Source organism: Cyrtonyx montezumae, unplaced genomic scaffold (assembly GCF_038088225.1).
Source record: "Cyrtonyx montezumae isolate F1298 unplaced genomic scaffold, pur_monq_1.0 scaffold_10, whole genome shotgun sequence".
Classification (NCBI taxonomy): Eukaryota; Metazoa; Chordata; class Aves; order Galliformes; family Odontophoridae; genus Cyrtonyx; species Cyrtonyx montezumae.
The window spans coordinates 4,113,151-4,129,803 of NW_027071826.1; the positions used below are offsets into that span (position 1 = coordinate 4,113,151).

The 16,653-nt window shown below is 50.8% G+C and overlaps 1 protein-coding gene across 1 annotated transcript in view; it reads right to left on the reverse strand.

Annotated features, from left to right (window-relative positions):
- Positions 1–8,322: 8,322 nt before the first annotated feature.
- Positions 8,323–16,653, reverse strand: part of TXNDC16 (thioredoxin domain containing 16) — a 41,730-nt gene continuing 33,399 nt past the window's right edge. Inside the window, exons 17-20 of the mRNA XM_065748612.1 lie at positions 13,264–13,402; positions 11,783–11,943; positions 10,096–10,286; positions 8,323–8,687 (exon numbers count right to left, since the gene is read on the reverse strand). Of these exons, the coding sequence (XP_065604684.1) occupies positions 8,398–8,687; positions 10,096–10,286; positions 11,783–11,943; positions 13,264–13,402 (781 nt within the window). The 3' untranslated portion in view covers positions 8,323–8,397. The remainder of the gene's footprint in view (positions 8,688–10,095; positions 10,287–11,782; positions 11,944–13,263; positions 13,403–16,653) is intronic.

Below are 16,653 nucleotides of genomic sequence, written 5' to 3' on the forward strand. Positions count from 1 at the left end.
CCTCTCCAGCATGATTTGAAGAGCACAAAGATGCTGCAGATGAAGTTGGAGAAGGGAGAAAATGCTTCTTGGCATATCTGGCTGCTGGGAATGGCTGTGCTTTGCAGGTTTCCCTGCAGGCAGTACTGCCCAAGACAGGACAGCCAGTGCCAGGAGAGCCAGGGCTGCTCAGGAGACCACTTCCCCCTCTGAGCATCCTCCCAGTGCTTCTTCCCTCTGCTAAGCCATTGCACAAGAGGGGCACTGGGGCCACTCTTCCTCCTGCGTGTGATGTTTTCCTGCTCGTGCTCCCCACCAACAACGGCCGTAACCGCCCCGTGCCTCCAGCCCTTGCTTTCCCTTAATGATTTCCCAGTGTGTGATGGATGCACTGCAATTAGGAGCATGAATCACGAAGATTTGCAACGTTTATAATTAATAACCTCTCTTGGAGAGGGAGCAAAGCGGGCTGGTGTGGCACATCCCTTTTGTAAGATGATTTCAGCTCCGCATTCATCATCTGATCGCTCCTTAAGGGAGCTCAGCCCTTCTTGGGCACTGTGATGGCCCCAGGAGCCTCTGCAATGGGCACATGGCTGCAGGCTCCATCTTATGGCTCCTGTGCCCTGTTTTTCCCTCTCGGGGTGAGCAGCTTATGTTGTCTCACATTTTTCTCAAGTCACTCTGTGTTTTCAGAAGGGTGTGCTAAGCCAGGAGGGATTTTTTCACACGGGTGTGTTTGCTTTGGGCCCTGCTGCTGCACTGCACTGCTCCAAGCATTGCTTTACACTGTGCTCAACTGTGCTGTCCCCCTGCTCAAATTTGCTGGAGTCTTGCTGGAAAGAGAGGGCACGGGAGCAGGGCAGGATTGCTTGGCTGATGGAGGGCAGAGCTTTGCCAGGAGCAGGGAGGAAAACAGAGAGCATCACAGCCTTGGCTTTAACCCAGGGCCCTGCACTGGGCATGTGTTTCTGACACGTGGTCCTTCTCACAGGGAACATCTTTGGGGGAGTCTCAATTCTCATTAGGGGTCCTCATCCTTCCTGAGGGTCTCAGACTCTTGCAGGGTGTTCTTCAGAAAATGGAGATGGAAATATTCAGCGTTGGGATGGAGATGTTCAGCTTTGGGATGCAGATCTTTGGAATTGGGATGGAGATATTCAGTGCTGGGATGGAGATGTTCAGCAGTGGAGTGGAGATGTTCAGTGTTTGGATGCAGATGTTCAGCATTGGGATGGAGACGTTCAGTGCTGGGATGAAGATGTTAAGTGTTGGGATGGAGAGGTTCAACATTGGGATGGAGAGGTTCAGTGTTGGGATGGAGAGGTTCAACAGTGGGGTGGAGATGTTCAGCATTGAATTTGAGATGTTCACTGTTGGAATGGAGATGTTCAACACTGGGATAGAGAAATTCAGTGATGGGATGGACACATTCAGCACTGAGATTGAGAAGTTCAGTGATGGGATGGAAATATTCAGCATTGGGGTGGAGATGTTCAGCACTGAGATTGAGATGTTCAGTGCTGGGATGGAGGTATTTGCCATGGGGATGGAGATGTTCTGCAGCCATCAGCAGCTTGCCTGTCCATCCCAAATTCATCGGAAGTGACCACCACCCTGTAGCAAGAATGGAGGAAATTCAAACCCTTTCTTCTGGACCAGGAGAAATATTTCTTATCATACAAAGGAGATGAGGTGCAGGTATCTACATTTCCCAGCTTGGTGTCCCTGCTTCCCACATCCCGCCCAGAGTCTGCCAGTGCCACCAGGAGGTGGAAGATGTGGGGGCAGCAGGAGCACTGGGATGTGCTCTGGGCTGGGCTGCTGAGCCCACGAGCATGGGGAAATAGCTGGGAAGAGCCAGCTGGCCCCGCTCCTCCAGCACTGCCGCATTGCCTGGCTGGGGAATAGTTGAAGCTTTGCCATGAGGAGCCTGGCTGAGTTGCAAAGCCCTTCCCATTCCCTGGGAATTGGGCAGCAGAGAGAAAGCAAAGCACTGGAGACCTTGTCCTTGATGGAGCCACATCCTGTTGTCTTCAGCAAACATAGAATTATGGTGCACATCATTCTGGTGATACGACCTCAGCCAGGACAGTGGGGGATGGGTGACACAGCACCCAGTGCCACGGCCACCAATGGGCCCTGCCTGTCCTGACCCATCCTGGGCTGCAAACTGCAGGGTGAGGAGAGAAGGACCCACAGCGTTTCTGGTGGCTCTCCCTTCACAGATCCAGGTTTTGATGTCATGGTCATACTTTTGAATCCCCCCCACTCCTTACTGCACTGAGTGCATTATCATGATAAATACCCCCCAGGGTAAATTTGAGCTGAGTGCAGGAAGGAAAATGACCTCAAACCAACTCCTGGTGCTCCTGGTGCACCTGCAGTGCCTCTCTGCTGCCTCCATCCTGAGCCAACAGGAGCAGCAATAGGTGCCAATGGGTCCTTGCTGACCCTTGCTGACAGGTTTGTGCACTATGGGGTTGCAAAGGTCAATTTGTTGCACCTTATGAGCCAGCAGGGTTGTGAGCACTCTGGATGTGAGCTGGGCTCATGCCTGCACTTGGCCACAAGTTGGGTTTCGACACCTTTTGGAAACCTCTCTCTCCCCAGGCAGCCAGCGATGGCTTGGGGGAAAAAAGAGGGGTTTTTAGCAGAAGGAAAACACAGAAACACGCGTAGCAAAGCAGGGCTCCGTGCTCACCATCGCTGCTGAGGAACCAGATCCACATGCCACCAGTGCCTGGCTCCTGCTTGGTGACACAGCTCCAGTTGTGTGCGAGGCTTTGAGAGCGGGACGCCTGCAGCAGGGCTCTGCTGCATCCCTCAGCCTCTTCCCCCTTGCACCCCTTAAGCAACACAGATGGCAGTTATGGATGTGGTGGCAGGACGTGGGGTCACCAGAGCACATGATCCCCCAGGCTCCAGCTGTGCCCACGTCCCGTGAGGGCTGGCAGGCCTGCACCTGGCCGGGTGATTCAGCACACCCACGGGAGCCGGCGGCTGCTCGGCTCTGTGTGCGCAATGGTTGCCTATGGGAGCGGGCTGAGTCACCGCGTGCCCGCACAGCTGGCGGCCGTGAGCACATCTGGCTGCCCTGCAGGAGCAGAGCTGCTGTCCTCACGGCTGCAGATGTGCTCCCAGCCGGGCAGGGCTGTGGGGATGCGGTGTCTCTGGGAAGCTCGGCCAAAAGAAGCCCTGCAGATCACGCACAGTGCGAGGGCAGGGCAAGAAATGGGCAGGTGCTGGCCCTGGCCCTGCCTGGCATTGTCCCCTGGGCACATTTGCAGTTGTTTTGGGGCAATATCTGCCCTTCTAAATATTTGCCTTGGTGTTAGAGCCTGGCCTGCTCGCAGCTGGGGCTCCCTCCTCTGCTCACCTCTGCTCTGGGATGAGCATCCTCCAGCTGCACTCCAGGGGTACCCTGTGCCCAGGACCCCATCTCTCCCCACGGGCCCCACATCCCCCAGGATGCACACAAGGTTACCCAGAGCCTTTCTGAAGCTCACACTTGCCTGCAGAGGCGGCTCCCTGTGAACCCAGCTGCTGGAAACAGGACTCCAAGACAGGAAACTCAGCAGGGCCCCAAGGAGATGCCATCTCTCTCCTCATGGTGGCAGGACAGGTCACGGAGGAAGGCTGGGACAGGGCCGTGGTGGGTTTCATCCCCATCTGAGTGCAAGAAACTGCAGCGACCCATCCATGGCTTTGCCCCCACTTACAGGGTCCTGTATTTCATCCATTCCAGGTGCACATGCAACATAAATCCATCAAGTCCAGCTCGGTAGTTTGGGCATCTGCCAGCAGCAAGGAACGAGACCAAGTTTGGTGATACAATTATTTGTGTTGCAAGCAAGCCAAGAAATCCACAGCCGACAGAGCGAAGGGCCGTCCCCACCTCTGCTCCACGTTGGACATGGCCCTCCAGGCCAGCACCCTACCAGCACAGCTCCTCTCTTACCACCGAGGGCTGAATCGTGGTGTTGCAGCCGCTCTTTCAACACACAGAAGGGATTTGGCAACCCCGTGGGCTATTAATAGAGCAGGGCTGTTTTCTGAGGGCCCCAAGTTGTGTTGTGTTGAGAGCAAAGCAAACTGCACGGGAGGCAAAGCTCCGAGTTTACCTAAGGAGAGGCTGGGCGAGCGGGGAAACAACCTGCTGGGGAGCAGGAAGCAGAGCGGTGCCCTCTCCTTATCATCTCCTGTCCCCATGCTGGCTCCACTTGGCCAGGAGGGAACAATGAACAATGAGCAGTGACGTGGCACCGCCGCACTCGCCACCTCTGCTCCGTCCCCACTTGTGCCTTGGTTGGCCCATTCTGGTTGTTCTTTTCCAGTGGGAGCTCCCCTTGTTCTGGCTGGGCAAGGCTCCTGCAGGGATACACGCATCACCCAGCCTGGGGACGGAGGGGGACACGTTAGAGCTATGGATTTAACCCCAGGAGGAGATGCTGGGAAGCGGTACGTCACTGTTGGGAAGGGAAAACAGAGCAAGAAGCAAGCCTCAGGGCCCTGGGATTGCAGCCCGCTGCTTTGTGTCACCCTTTTAAATCTGGACGTCCCTGAATGGGGGCTGAGGCCCACCTGCCTTGTGCCCCTCAGCACCAGGGTGGTTTGAGAGAGCCTCAGCTGGTAGCTGCTCTCCAGCCACGGCTCCTGGGTGCCAGGAAGGCTGCCTTCCTTCTCCTCCTTCCTCCAGCTCCACCAGACCCTGTGGCACCAGGGACTGATGAGCACAAGTGACACAAGCCAGGCCACCAGCTCTCGTCTTGGTTCACATCCTGGCAGCGCTGGCAGCCGGCCGCACACAGGCACCATCCACTCCTGCATGCTTCCTCCTGCTGCAGCCACATCTTCAGCCATCCTACAGCTGTATCCCCACTGCACAGCCACCATAGGGTATGTGGCCATTGATGGTCCGGGGCACCGAGGCAGGGATGGGTTGAGAACAGCTGATTTGGAAAGTTCACCTTCGATCCCAGCTGAGAGAAGCTGTGGGTCACCCAGAGGGTCACAAAGCTGCAAGAAGACACACGACTGCTTCCTGACATCCTATGGGGATCACAGTCCCACAGCCAAGTCCCCAGGGCTGGCTTCCAAGGGGATCAGCCTGCTGCCCACCGGCCAAGCCACACACCAGGCACGCTCCGTAATGGTTCCTCTAAAAGCTCTTTAAACATGAAAACACAACGCTCATCCTGAAACGCTCCCTCAGTCCCTGCAGTGAGCATCCTTCTCCTTCCCAGCTGAGGGGGATGGCTGCCCACCCAGACCACAGCACCTGGAGCACTCTGTATTGTGCTGAGCACTGAGTGGAACTGCTTTGCTCTCCAACACAACCATGTAACCCTCGCTTTGGATCATTATTTTGTCTTCTGTTCAATTGGAGACGTTTAAGCACACAACAAAAGGGCTGAAGCATATGCACATGTCCACCTTTGTCACAGCACTGAAACAAAACACAGCCAAAACAAAGGTGCAGAATGGATCCAGAGTCATACCGTGCCACCAGGAAGTCATCAGCTCAGTGCACACCTCTCGTGAGACAGAGATCTGTGGTTTACCCAAACACACATCCATTGGAACGTCAAATGGTTGAAAAAGGAGCTGAAAGCATCTGTGTTTGCTGCCATCAGTACGTGCTGAGACACCAAGAAGCTGCAGGTAGGCACGCAGCCCTGCTGCAGTCGCTGGTTTCCTTCCACTCTGGTGCCAGAAGGAATTGCTCCTTTCCAGCAGGGTGGACTCACCCCACACCTCGCACTGCCCTGGGATGCAGAGCTCTTCCTCCTCAGCTCTCTTTTCACTCAAGGCCACAAGCATTTGTTGAGTGTTTCTTTCCATGTTGGTCTTCCCCGGAGCCACGGCTACTAAAACAAACACAACACAGGAGTGCTGCGAGTGAGAGTGCTGTAAGATGCAGACAACAACCAAACTGCTCTCAATATGCACAGACCCCAGCACACGTTCGCCTGCAAAGGTTTCCTCCATGCCCTCAGTGCCCACTGGTGCTACACAATGAAAAATACATTTTATGTTTAAAGAAACAACCAAACTCAGAGCCAAACTCACACTACCTCACCCACACCCATGCTCAGGGTCAGCAGCCCCACCTAGCACAGCTGCTGGCCACGAGATTTGGGCAAGCACTTCTCTTCCCTGCCTCATCCCAGGTGCCTACAGCCGTGGCTGCAGGGAGCTGCTGGCTGGGCTCAGGGCTCCTGGCACTGGCACCTCCCTGCTGGGATGCTCAGGGTTGGGGGATCCACTGGTAATGTGGGTGCTGAAGCCCCTCGAGCTGTGAGCCCCCCAGCCGTGGTGCGGCCACTGCCCCAGCAGCAAACAGCATCCCCGCAGGGCATTTATTTCCTGACCCCCTCCCCCCTGCTTTGATGGCAGTCCTCCAGGATCAATTAAGCTGCACACCGGACAGGCAGCAATCCTTCCAGCCAGAACTGAGATGTGCCACTGACCCCTAGTGACAGGCTCCTACTTGGATGCTGCGTGATAAAACATGACACGCAGCCAAAAGCAGCGGGGATCCGGGAAGGCTCCTGGTATTGCACCAGATCTGCCAAGCCAGTGATCCTCCTGTGGCTGCACCCAGCAGCCGAGGAGCCTTCCTGGAAGCATGCTTCCATCCCAGATGCACTGCTCCAGGACACAAATCAGCTGAACTTGAGATGGAGTTTATTTAAGAAACGAGTGAAAAGCCCAAACACAGCACTTCGTCTGCCTGAAGAGGGACAGCGATGCAGTAAGAGGGAAAGCAGCCTCCAGTGCAGGGACAGTGCTGGAAATGACCCGTGCTCCAAGTCGTGGAGCACAGAGTTACAACTCTGTATTGCAGAGGAATGGTGGGAACTCACAGAGGCTCTGCTTGCACACTGACCTACTCCTTTCCTTGGGAAAACGCAGTTACATGGAAGACTTTGTACTGCGTTCTGCAGTTTATTACTTTAAATACATACATTCTGGCTCTGAGCCTGTCAGAGGCCAAAAATGGCCTGTTTCAATTATGGGCTTCGTGGAGAGCACAGGACTAACAGTCTATTCCTTGGCATTTCAGAATATCCCCATCCATGCGGGCTGTTTGCAGGGCGAGAGAGACTCCACGATGCCCTCAGCAGTTCCTTACCATCATCTTTTCCCCACACCAGTAGCTTCAGAGCCATAAGGAGGGGGAGGACCTGACCCTCCCCGCACATCTCAGCAGGGCTGTGGAGCAGAGCAGATGTTTACTAAGGGCAGTGGGAAGGCTGTTGTGGCCATCAGTGGAATTAGACAAAGCCTTCTTCCTAAAACACTGCTGTCCCCAGATCACATCTCATGCTGTCTTGCAGCATGGAATCAGACTGCCCCAAGGAAACGAGCAAAGGCTGAAATGCCACTTCCTCACGCCCCAAATCTCCCACTCATCCCCAGAAGGATGTGAAACAGCTCTGTCCCACACCTGTCCCCAGCCCTGCCAGCCTTGCCTCTCACTTCTCTCCCTTATCTCTGCACTGGTCTTTCTGCAGATCACATTTCCTGAGCCATCCTTGGCTCAGAAGGCACCATCCTCACTGCTGTTACCGAGACCAAAGAAAAATAGCAGAGGCTGTAAATAACCCCCTGGGCTCACGACCAAGAAAATGCCAGCCTTGAGCAAAGCCATCTTCCAACCTGCCCGCCCATGGGGCTTTGCTGGCAAATTTTTATTTTGGGTACTCACAGCTGCTGTGATGACCCGAGCTCTTCATAACAAAGCCACTTTAGCCACGTACCACTGTTACCCCTGGGAATGAGTACGTTCATGGATTCAGTTCACCACTCAGGTGTAAACAATCGCGTGTCAGTTTAAACACTTCAGCCTTCGAGACAGAGGTATGTTTGCCCTTCCAGCTCTGCATAGTTACAGTGCACATTTAACTGTTTATGGAGAGCACGGCTTGCCATCACAGGCGTATAGAGCCTCTACTGAAACAGAGGGGAGAGAAATGCTCTTTGTCCTGGAATCACTCACTCTCTGCCTGCTCAGATACACAGAAACTGTGAAGAAAAGATGCAGTGTTTTAACTTTACTGGCATAATTTGCTGTGTGGGCAAGCCCTGAGCGAGCTCCCTCTGCCTGTCCATTAAGGATCAGGCAGGCAGAACTCCTCAGCAACCTTCGTGCAGACCTGCTCTCACAATCTCACAAAGTGAAATGCAGCATGTGCTGCAGCCAGGAGGGCCACGCTACGTGCCATACAGACATGTTTCTGCTATCAGAAATCACACGTACCGCAGAACTACCAACACCGCAACACAGGATTCAGACTGAAACCTGGGGGCTGTTCTATCCCCTCGCTGTTGATCTACAGCTGAAGCCACGTCTCTCTCTGCTGCAAAGGCTCAGCGAGGGCTGAGAAAGCACTGCCCCACAGCCTCCCACTCTCACAGCTCACTGTGCCTCTTGACCTGCTTTTCCCTCCCTGCCAGCCTCGGGGCTGTCCCCCGCAGGTCCCTCCCAGGGGCCTGGGCTTTCTCTGCTTTCACCCTGACTTCCTCAATCGGTTCCTCTCTGACTGTGGCTTTTTCTTCGGAGCCATCCAGCTGCTGCTGCTCCTCTCTGTCCCCTTGGTGAGAGGAGGTGCGGAGGGTGAATTCGGGCCCTGCGGCCTCCATCATCTGGAGGAAATTGTAAGCAGGAAGAGGTGGTTTCCAGTCTTCCTCAGACAGGGTACCTGCAAAGTGAACACAGTCTCTTGTTAATAAGTTAAGTGGCAGTGATGTAACCCACTTTACAGTCATTTCCATTTCAAAGCGAATACAGCTCTTCTGCCCTTCCAGTGAATGCAAAATTAAAGGCCTTTTTTTTAAAGTTCAATCTTTCTTCTCCACAACTGATAATGCCACCCAAACCAAACCAGCCACGGATGCATTAACATTTAGAGGAGCTGGCTGAGGGCTCAGCTCCTCAAAGGCCTGTTCCTGTGTCTTCAGACATCAAGCTGTGAATTTTACAAGCAGCAGCACTCTCTCTCTCTACCAGTGAATGGATGTTTCACTCAGATCTCAAATAACTGTGCTAATGACTTAGCATTACTGAAATGTCATTAGGAATGAGGGGAGACTGCTGTCTCTACAGAGAGGAAGCAGTACCATTAAGCGAGGATGCTCTTTAATTTGTGCTTTTAAGGCTGATCACTCAGATCTAAAAGCCTGAGCAAGGAGGTTGTGATGGCTGGCAGAGCCCTTGGTCATGGTGCTCAACCTCTCAACTCAGAGCATCCCTCTGGCACCCTGGAAAGCTAAAGGAGGGTCTCTAACTGGAGACCTAAATGACACACAGGGTTTGGCAGAGGAGATGGGATGAGCTGTGGGAGAAGGGCTGGGTCACAGAGCTGTAGCAGCCAGGTCAGAAACGATATCTTTGATTACTGAGAGCACCTACATATCCTACCTGGCCAGGTTGTTGGTGGTGTTTGAAAACAATTGTTGTGAAAGGCTTATTTTAAAATTCAACAAGATCAAATCCCCACCACCTTTCAGGAGCCTGAAGCAGGCTGTCAGCCAGCTGTTCCCAAGCTTTGTGGCACCCTATGGCTACACCTAACATACGAGGAAAGCACATTTGCACTGCCTTCCTCCAAAGCTTCAGCAGCTGATTAAAGAAGGAAGGAAGGGACTTGGTGAAAGGCATCACAGTAAGTGCCAACCCTTGATGTTCCAAAGACCACAGCAAGGCATCAGCTTCCTCACACTTTCCTGTCCACAAAAATGCTGGAAGGTGACTAAAGAGCAGCTATTTCTCACACTAGGACTCTGGAGATATTTTTATTAGTAAGCAGTGTTGCAGCAGGTCTGTTCTCAGCAGAGCACAGCCAGGTTTGGGGATTATTAGGGGAAGAGATGTCAATTCAGAACTATTCACACTTGGCTCTGAACATTAAACAGTCCTGCAGCAAACTCGTGAGTATGGGTATTCTGTTCTGGCCGGACGATTTGTACTGCTCCAACTCAAACTAGAATAGCTAGTTTTTCCATAATTAAATTCCAGGACAGACAATTTATTGCACGTAGCATCTTCTCATAAACAGACCAAAGCTAACAGTGCATGCTTAGGAACATTTCAAACGCTTGTCCACTTACTGCTGGGAATCTCCAGTCCTGCCTTCAGCCTCTCCAGCCAAGACAAGATGTTCATTTCAGTGATAGATTGCTCTGATGGGAACTTAAATACTTGACCTCCAGCATGAAGGTTCACCCAGACAAGAGCAGGCAATGAAGGTATGGTGGCAAAGTATGCCTTCAGGACCCCACGGCCCACTGGAGTGTTCTTCCTGTTGAGGAGATCCAGCAACATGCTCAACAGTAGTTTGGCAGCAGAACACGACCCCAGAGTCAAGGAAGCACTAAAGCTCTCAGGCTATGTTCAGCAAAACACATGCACACGGTTTTACCTATGAGACAGCTGTAGAAGTTCATAGCTCAAGGACTTAAGCCCACAGTGTCTAGTGGATATGGAGTGGACAGCAGAAGAGATGCATTAAGAAATCCTCTAGCAGGAGGAGCAGGTAACAGCTGGGATAAATTCTGCAGGAAGGTGTGAAATCCTCTCCACCACAAGATTTTAAGAGCAGGTCAGATGGGAATTAACTCTTGCAGTGCTGGTCATTTGCCATGGGAACTACCAGCTCCTGCCACCACCCTGCAGCTGCAGCAGCCACCAGCAGGTAGAAAGGGCACGAGCTGATGCAGAGGGCTGCTCTCACATGATCCGGTCCCTTGGGATCTATGGAGTGGTTTCCTGCAGTCAGTGGGTAGAGGCAAGGAGCTGGAATGGCAACTCCTCCAGGTGATGCAGAGAGAGCCAAAGAGGACATCCAACTAAGATGGGTCAGCAAGGACACAGAAATGATGAGTCCTTCAGGCACTATTTTCAGGCTCAGTGAAGCACAGGGTCTGAGCTGGCTCTCACCATGGGAATGAGGTCCTCTTTCTAGGACTGTGTTACTCTTTTAAAGCCAGTGACCATTTTCCGCCCTGGCAAAGGACAGCTTATTCTTTCACAGTAAAAGAGAACAGAGGCAGATGTGTAGGTGGGGAAGTTCCAGGGACTCTCATTTCTTGCACATTACTGGCAAACAAAGTTAGCTAAACTTCAGCCCACGCTGCTAGGCACTTCCCAGACTTCAAAGCACGCTATGATTAAGACAGTGAGGTGTCTCTGGGCTTGAGCAAAACAATCAGAGGTTAAAAACTGAAACTGTACACAGGAGGGGAGGATTTTAATAAAACCCTCCTTCCTATCATTTTTTCTTTCTTAGTTCCTGGATTCATTTTGTTTCTCAATTATTTTTCATGTTTGTCCTATAGATCTTCTTCCAGAAACTTTTACTTTTCCCCACAGTCAGCAATCACTAATTGGCCCATTGTGTTTCACACTAATTGCTGATGGAATAATTACCTTAAGATGTTCTAGGAGGGCAAATGCACGTTTTTTCTTTCACATGTAAAAAAAATATATATAATAGTTTCAGGGGCAGAGTGAAGTTACCATGTAGTATCCTTGAGAAATTTTACCCTACTGCAATTACTTCTGCAATCAATTAAGGTTTTACTAATTTTACTTTTTTTGTGCAATTTTACAGCTGCCAGAATACTTACTGAATCACTGCTAAATGATTTGGCCTCCCAGCCCACGATGATTTCAGACCAAATGATCACATTACCACATAGATAGTGTTCTGAGTAATTGCAGATTCTGTTTTTTCCCTGCCCTGAAATGCTAAGTGCAAGGTAACAGAAAGAAACAAATTGGTTTTAGCATACTCACAAGTTTAACCAGCAAGACACAAATGCTTGCTGAGATCTCCCTTTTGCCAGTTTCAGCATTTCCTTGCTTTCTATTTGACCAATGTCACCGTCGCTAAACATGATGAGGAAAGGCTTTCTGAGTTGCAAGTAGTGGGGCAGATTTTGCACGGTGATTTCTGGCTGCAAGACATCAAAACAAGAAGTTGGGATTTAAGGGGAGGAGGGAGCACGACAAAGTTAAGACCTTCTGTTCCTACACGGGCAGGTCAGGGGCTGAGCAAAGCTGTGGTGCTTGTGTTGAATGCAAGAATTTCAAAATCAAATGTGGATTTGGGACTTTGGTGCACTTTGGAAATGCTTACACCTATCCATGCCTACCACAAGGCACGTCTGAATGAGAAGCTGTGTTCTTTGAGATGAATGGGTGCGAGCAGAAAAGCAAGGCAGGCTTCATCCAGCTTCCAAATCTCACGTGCAAGAGGCAGGGAACAGGCCCTGTGAGATGCCTACAACAGCAGGTCTGGACTAAAAGCATAAGCCATCCAGCTAACTCCCAGGGCCTCCTGCCAAGGACAACACTACAAAAAACAGATTTCTGGCCAGACAGTTGGTTCCAAGACATAAAGGATAAAAACAACGTGAGAAATAATGAGCAAACGTATTTATTTTGCACAGGGACCAGATGAGGTTTAACGAGTGCAAGTCCTGCTCCTAGAGAGGAGTAACTGCATGCACCAGTACAGGCTGGGGATGAGCTGCTGGACAGGAGCTCTGAGGAGAGGGACCTGGGTGTCCTGGTGGGTGACAGGTTGGCCATGAGCAGTGTGCCCTGGTGGCCAAGAAGGACAATGGGATCCTGGGGTGCATTAAGGAGAGCCTGGCCAGCAGGTCGAGGGAGGGGATTTTCCCCCTCTGCTCTGCTCTGCCCTGGTGAGGCCTCACCTGGAGCACTGTGTCCAGTTCTGGGCTCCCCGGTACAAAACAGACAGGGATCTGCTGGAAAGAGTCCAGCGGAGGGATACAAAGATGATAAAGGGCGTGGAACAGCTCCCTTATGAGGAGAGGCTGAGAGATCTGGGGCTGTTCAGCCTTGAGGAAAGAAGACTCAGAGGGGATCTGATCCACATCTGTAAATATCTGAGGAGCGGGAGGCAAAGGGACGAGGCCGGACTCTTCTCAGCAGTGTGTGGTGATAGGATGAGGGGAAATGGCCACAAACTGAAGCATAGGAAGTTCTGCACCAATGTGTGTGGGAACTTCTTCACAGTGCAGTGATGGAGCACTGCAGCTGCACACAGAAGTGGTGGAGTCTCCTTCTCTGGAGACGTTCAGGACCCACCTGGATGGCGAGCTGTGCAACCTGGGCTGGGAGCTGCTTTGGCAGGGGGTTGGACTCCATGATCTCTGGAGGTCCTTTCCAACCCCTACAATTCTGTGATTCTGTAATCAGCATTTCTGAAAATGACTGCAGTGCAAAAAGGACACGTTTGCTTTACTTACAAAAACTTCCAGCAATTTGTATCTGATCATCTGCACGATGTCCTGCGCACTCTGCTCGGACAAAGCGATGCCCTCCACGCTCCGACCGCTGCTCCTGGCGAGGAGGAGGGCAGGGGGAGACACTGCATATTTATGGGACCTGAAAACAATTGAGCCAACTCTCACCAGGTACCAAACATACACAAACAGCACTTTCTACCGAAAAAAAGACATCAGTAACCAAATGACAGAAAACAACCCAGACTCAACTACTTGCTGACATCCACTTCTCTTTCATTTTCACACCTAGGGTTAGGCGAGGCAAATACCCACTCAGCACTTGACTCTGCCTCCCAAGCCCCAGCAAATTCTGCCTGAGGGACTCCAACCCACCCCAGCTGAGCTCTGTGGGCTTTGCTTTTTGGCTTGCCCAACATGTGCATGCAGTTCTGCTGAAGTTCAGCAAATGTCACAGCAACAAACATAACCTGTGACTTACACGCAGCAGAGAAGCCAGCCCCTTCATTGTTCCCCAGTATTCTTTGGTTAAAAGAGTTCAAGGGCACTTAAAGAAACGCTGAGCAGGTGGAAATAGCACAGATAGGAGAAGTCTGAGCAATGAAAGGGCACCACACCAAGATGGGTGAGCAATGTTCTGGAAGTTTGAGGAACTTCACCCTGAAGACTCCAGATGTCACCGCCCAGAGGAAGGGTGAAGCAGAGGAAGTGAACAGTCTCAGCTGCTTCTTGGGGGTGTCTGTAGCTTATTTTTCAAAGGCTGCTGGTAATGTTCAAAGGCTGTGACACTGGTATTGCTGGGGAAGTCAGCCTGAGTGAGAGAGACGTGAGGGCATTGTGAGCTGAGGAGGCTGGGAGGCAGAACGCCTTGGATTTCCTTGTCAAGGGTAATCTGGTCTGCCTAATCTCTTTTTTTTTTTCTATATGAAGAAGACGCAAGGCATAAGGAGATGTGTTCATATTTGCTTTACAGATCTTGGTGTTTCGTGTTCCAGGCCACAGAGACAAACCAGGTGAAGATGACAGCAGATAACACATTTCCGTGATGCTCAGATGTTCAAATGCAGACCTTTCACTTTGCCCCTCACCGTACTGATCTGCTGGGAAAAAACACACCCACTGCACATCTTCTCAGGGGAGCCCAAGATCTTCCCTGGTTGACAAACAGTGGCAGTAATGACTTTCCCAAGGCTTTCAATCCTTATGAATCCTTTGCTAGCCTGCTCCTGTGGTTATCAGAGCTTTTTCAGTTTCATTTTTCTGCTTTTTTAGTCCATTCTGTTTTGGTTTTACACTCATCTCCACACAATCGGGTGCTGCTTTTTTTCCCCCACCAGAAACATCCCAGCTTTCTACAGACCACATAAGCACTGCAATTTCTTAATTCCTGTCACACTGTGACACCAGCAGAAAGCCAGACACCTCAGGAACTCCTGCAGCTCACACCCCATGGCCAGGGCTGTACCTCACACGTATTTATTTCTCCTAGAAATACCTGTAAATCCACCCCTGAGCTATGCTGTACCCTTCCTGCCTGGGCTCAAGAGCTCCTCGAGTCAAGCACGCTATTTCACACCTCTGGCCATGGCTGGGAACCCTCTGAGCTGCTAAGAAGGTCCACAACTTTCCTATTGGTTGTTTTTGAAGTAAACTTGTATCTGCCTTGGATTGAGAACAGCAAAACCCTACAAATCTTTTAAATTCTGCTCATTCTGAACTCCTCCAACTCCCAAAGTCTTAAAGTCACACTCTGGCTGAGTCACATCTCAGAGGAGGTAAGGACTCTTGCTCCCAGTGTCTAAACAGATGAACTCATTCAGCAGCCTTTGATGAGGAAGCTCTCCAGTACTGCCAGAAAACCAACAAATTCCCCACCTAATAGCTGAGGTCTACCCTGAAGTCACCTCTGATGTTACCAGTGACATGGACAACACAGATCAAGTAGCTGCACTGTTGCTTGTGACAGCTTCCTATTTATATAGCTGGCATGAGATGGGTAACACGAGACTTGCATTTAAATCAGAAACATCTGCAAACAAATGCTTGGCAGGAATCTACGACATCTAAATATGTGAGAAATAAATGACTTCATTCACAGTATTTCTTCATGGGTGCTTTTTTCCCTTTGTTTCCAACGGACCAGGTGTTTGCTGAGCAAACAGTTTTGCTAAGAACGTCCTTTGGTGCATTTTGTATACCTTTTCTTCTGGGGAGATGTGAGCAGGACTCAAGTCTTCTGTGACTTGGGAGCCACAAACATTTCCTTAGTGAGAGCTTAGCAGAAAAATAGCTTTTCTTCTCTCGAGAAGGGAAGTGAGCCCAGCTCTTGCATAAGGAATTCCTGTAAGTGTTTACTTTCCACTTACACTTGAGAAGATGACCATCTACAGTAGCTTCACCCACAAATCACAGCTAAAAACACCTTCCACAGCCAAAATCCAAACTTGGCAGAAGGAGTATCAATACAAGCTGCATTAACTATTCCAACCAAATAGGAGCATTCTTCAGACTATGGCTGGAGCAGGAGGATGGAGGTGTACTCCTGAACACGTCCCCACTGACAGGACACAGACTTGGTGGCATCAAACACACTAGGGATGCGGCACACCCCTAAGAAACTAGCAAAAATAATTCACTGCTACATTAACTGCTGTTCAAACCCACACCTGCAAAAAAAGGCTACTTGGGGATTTGTAATGCTGCACTGATGGCTAATTCCTGACAGAAATGAGACGCCGGGAGAAGGTGAAGATCCCTTTTGGATCTACATGCATTTATAAGCACTGAAACATCTCTCATGGTCTAATTCAAAGCACTTTTACTATTGGTGGAGTGAGTGTTAACGTAAAGTTAAATGTTCAGATTGATAGATACTCAAATCCCATTAGCTCCAATTTGACTTAAACTCAGGGCTGCATTTTCCAGCACCTACACACAATTCCTACTCCACTGGTAGCCAACCTTTCCTTGGTTGAAAGCCTGTCAGCAGGCACAAGCAGCACTCAGACTCCTCTGGTTTCTATTTGCATATGGGGTCAACCACCAGAGCAAGATTCTCACTTACACCCCTGGCTTTGCAGCAGCCCTCCTACGTTTCCCTTCCTCACCCTTCACCTCAGAATGCACTTTTGCAGCATCAGAGCAGGGAAGACAGAAAAGGAAGATGCAGAGAAGGCAGAAGTAGGCAGAAAAAGAGCAAGTCTGCATTTCTTCTCAAAGGCAAGGGAGGGGCAGAACTCTTTTTTCTTTTTCTCACTCTGATCCTAGCTAGAAGATAACATTTTCCCAGCCTGTTTTTTCCCCATATAAGTTTGGTCCCATTTTTACAGGGAATGCAACAGATGCATGAGTGACTGACAGGGCTAGAGAAATACCCAGAGTAAACCTGAACAA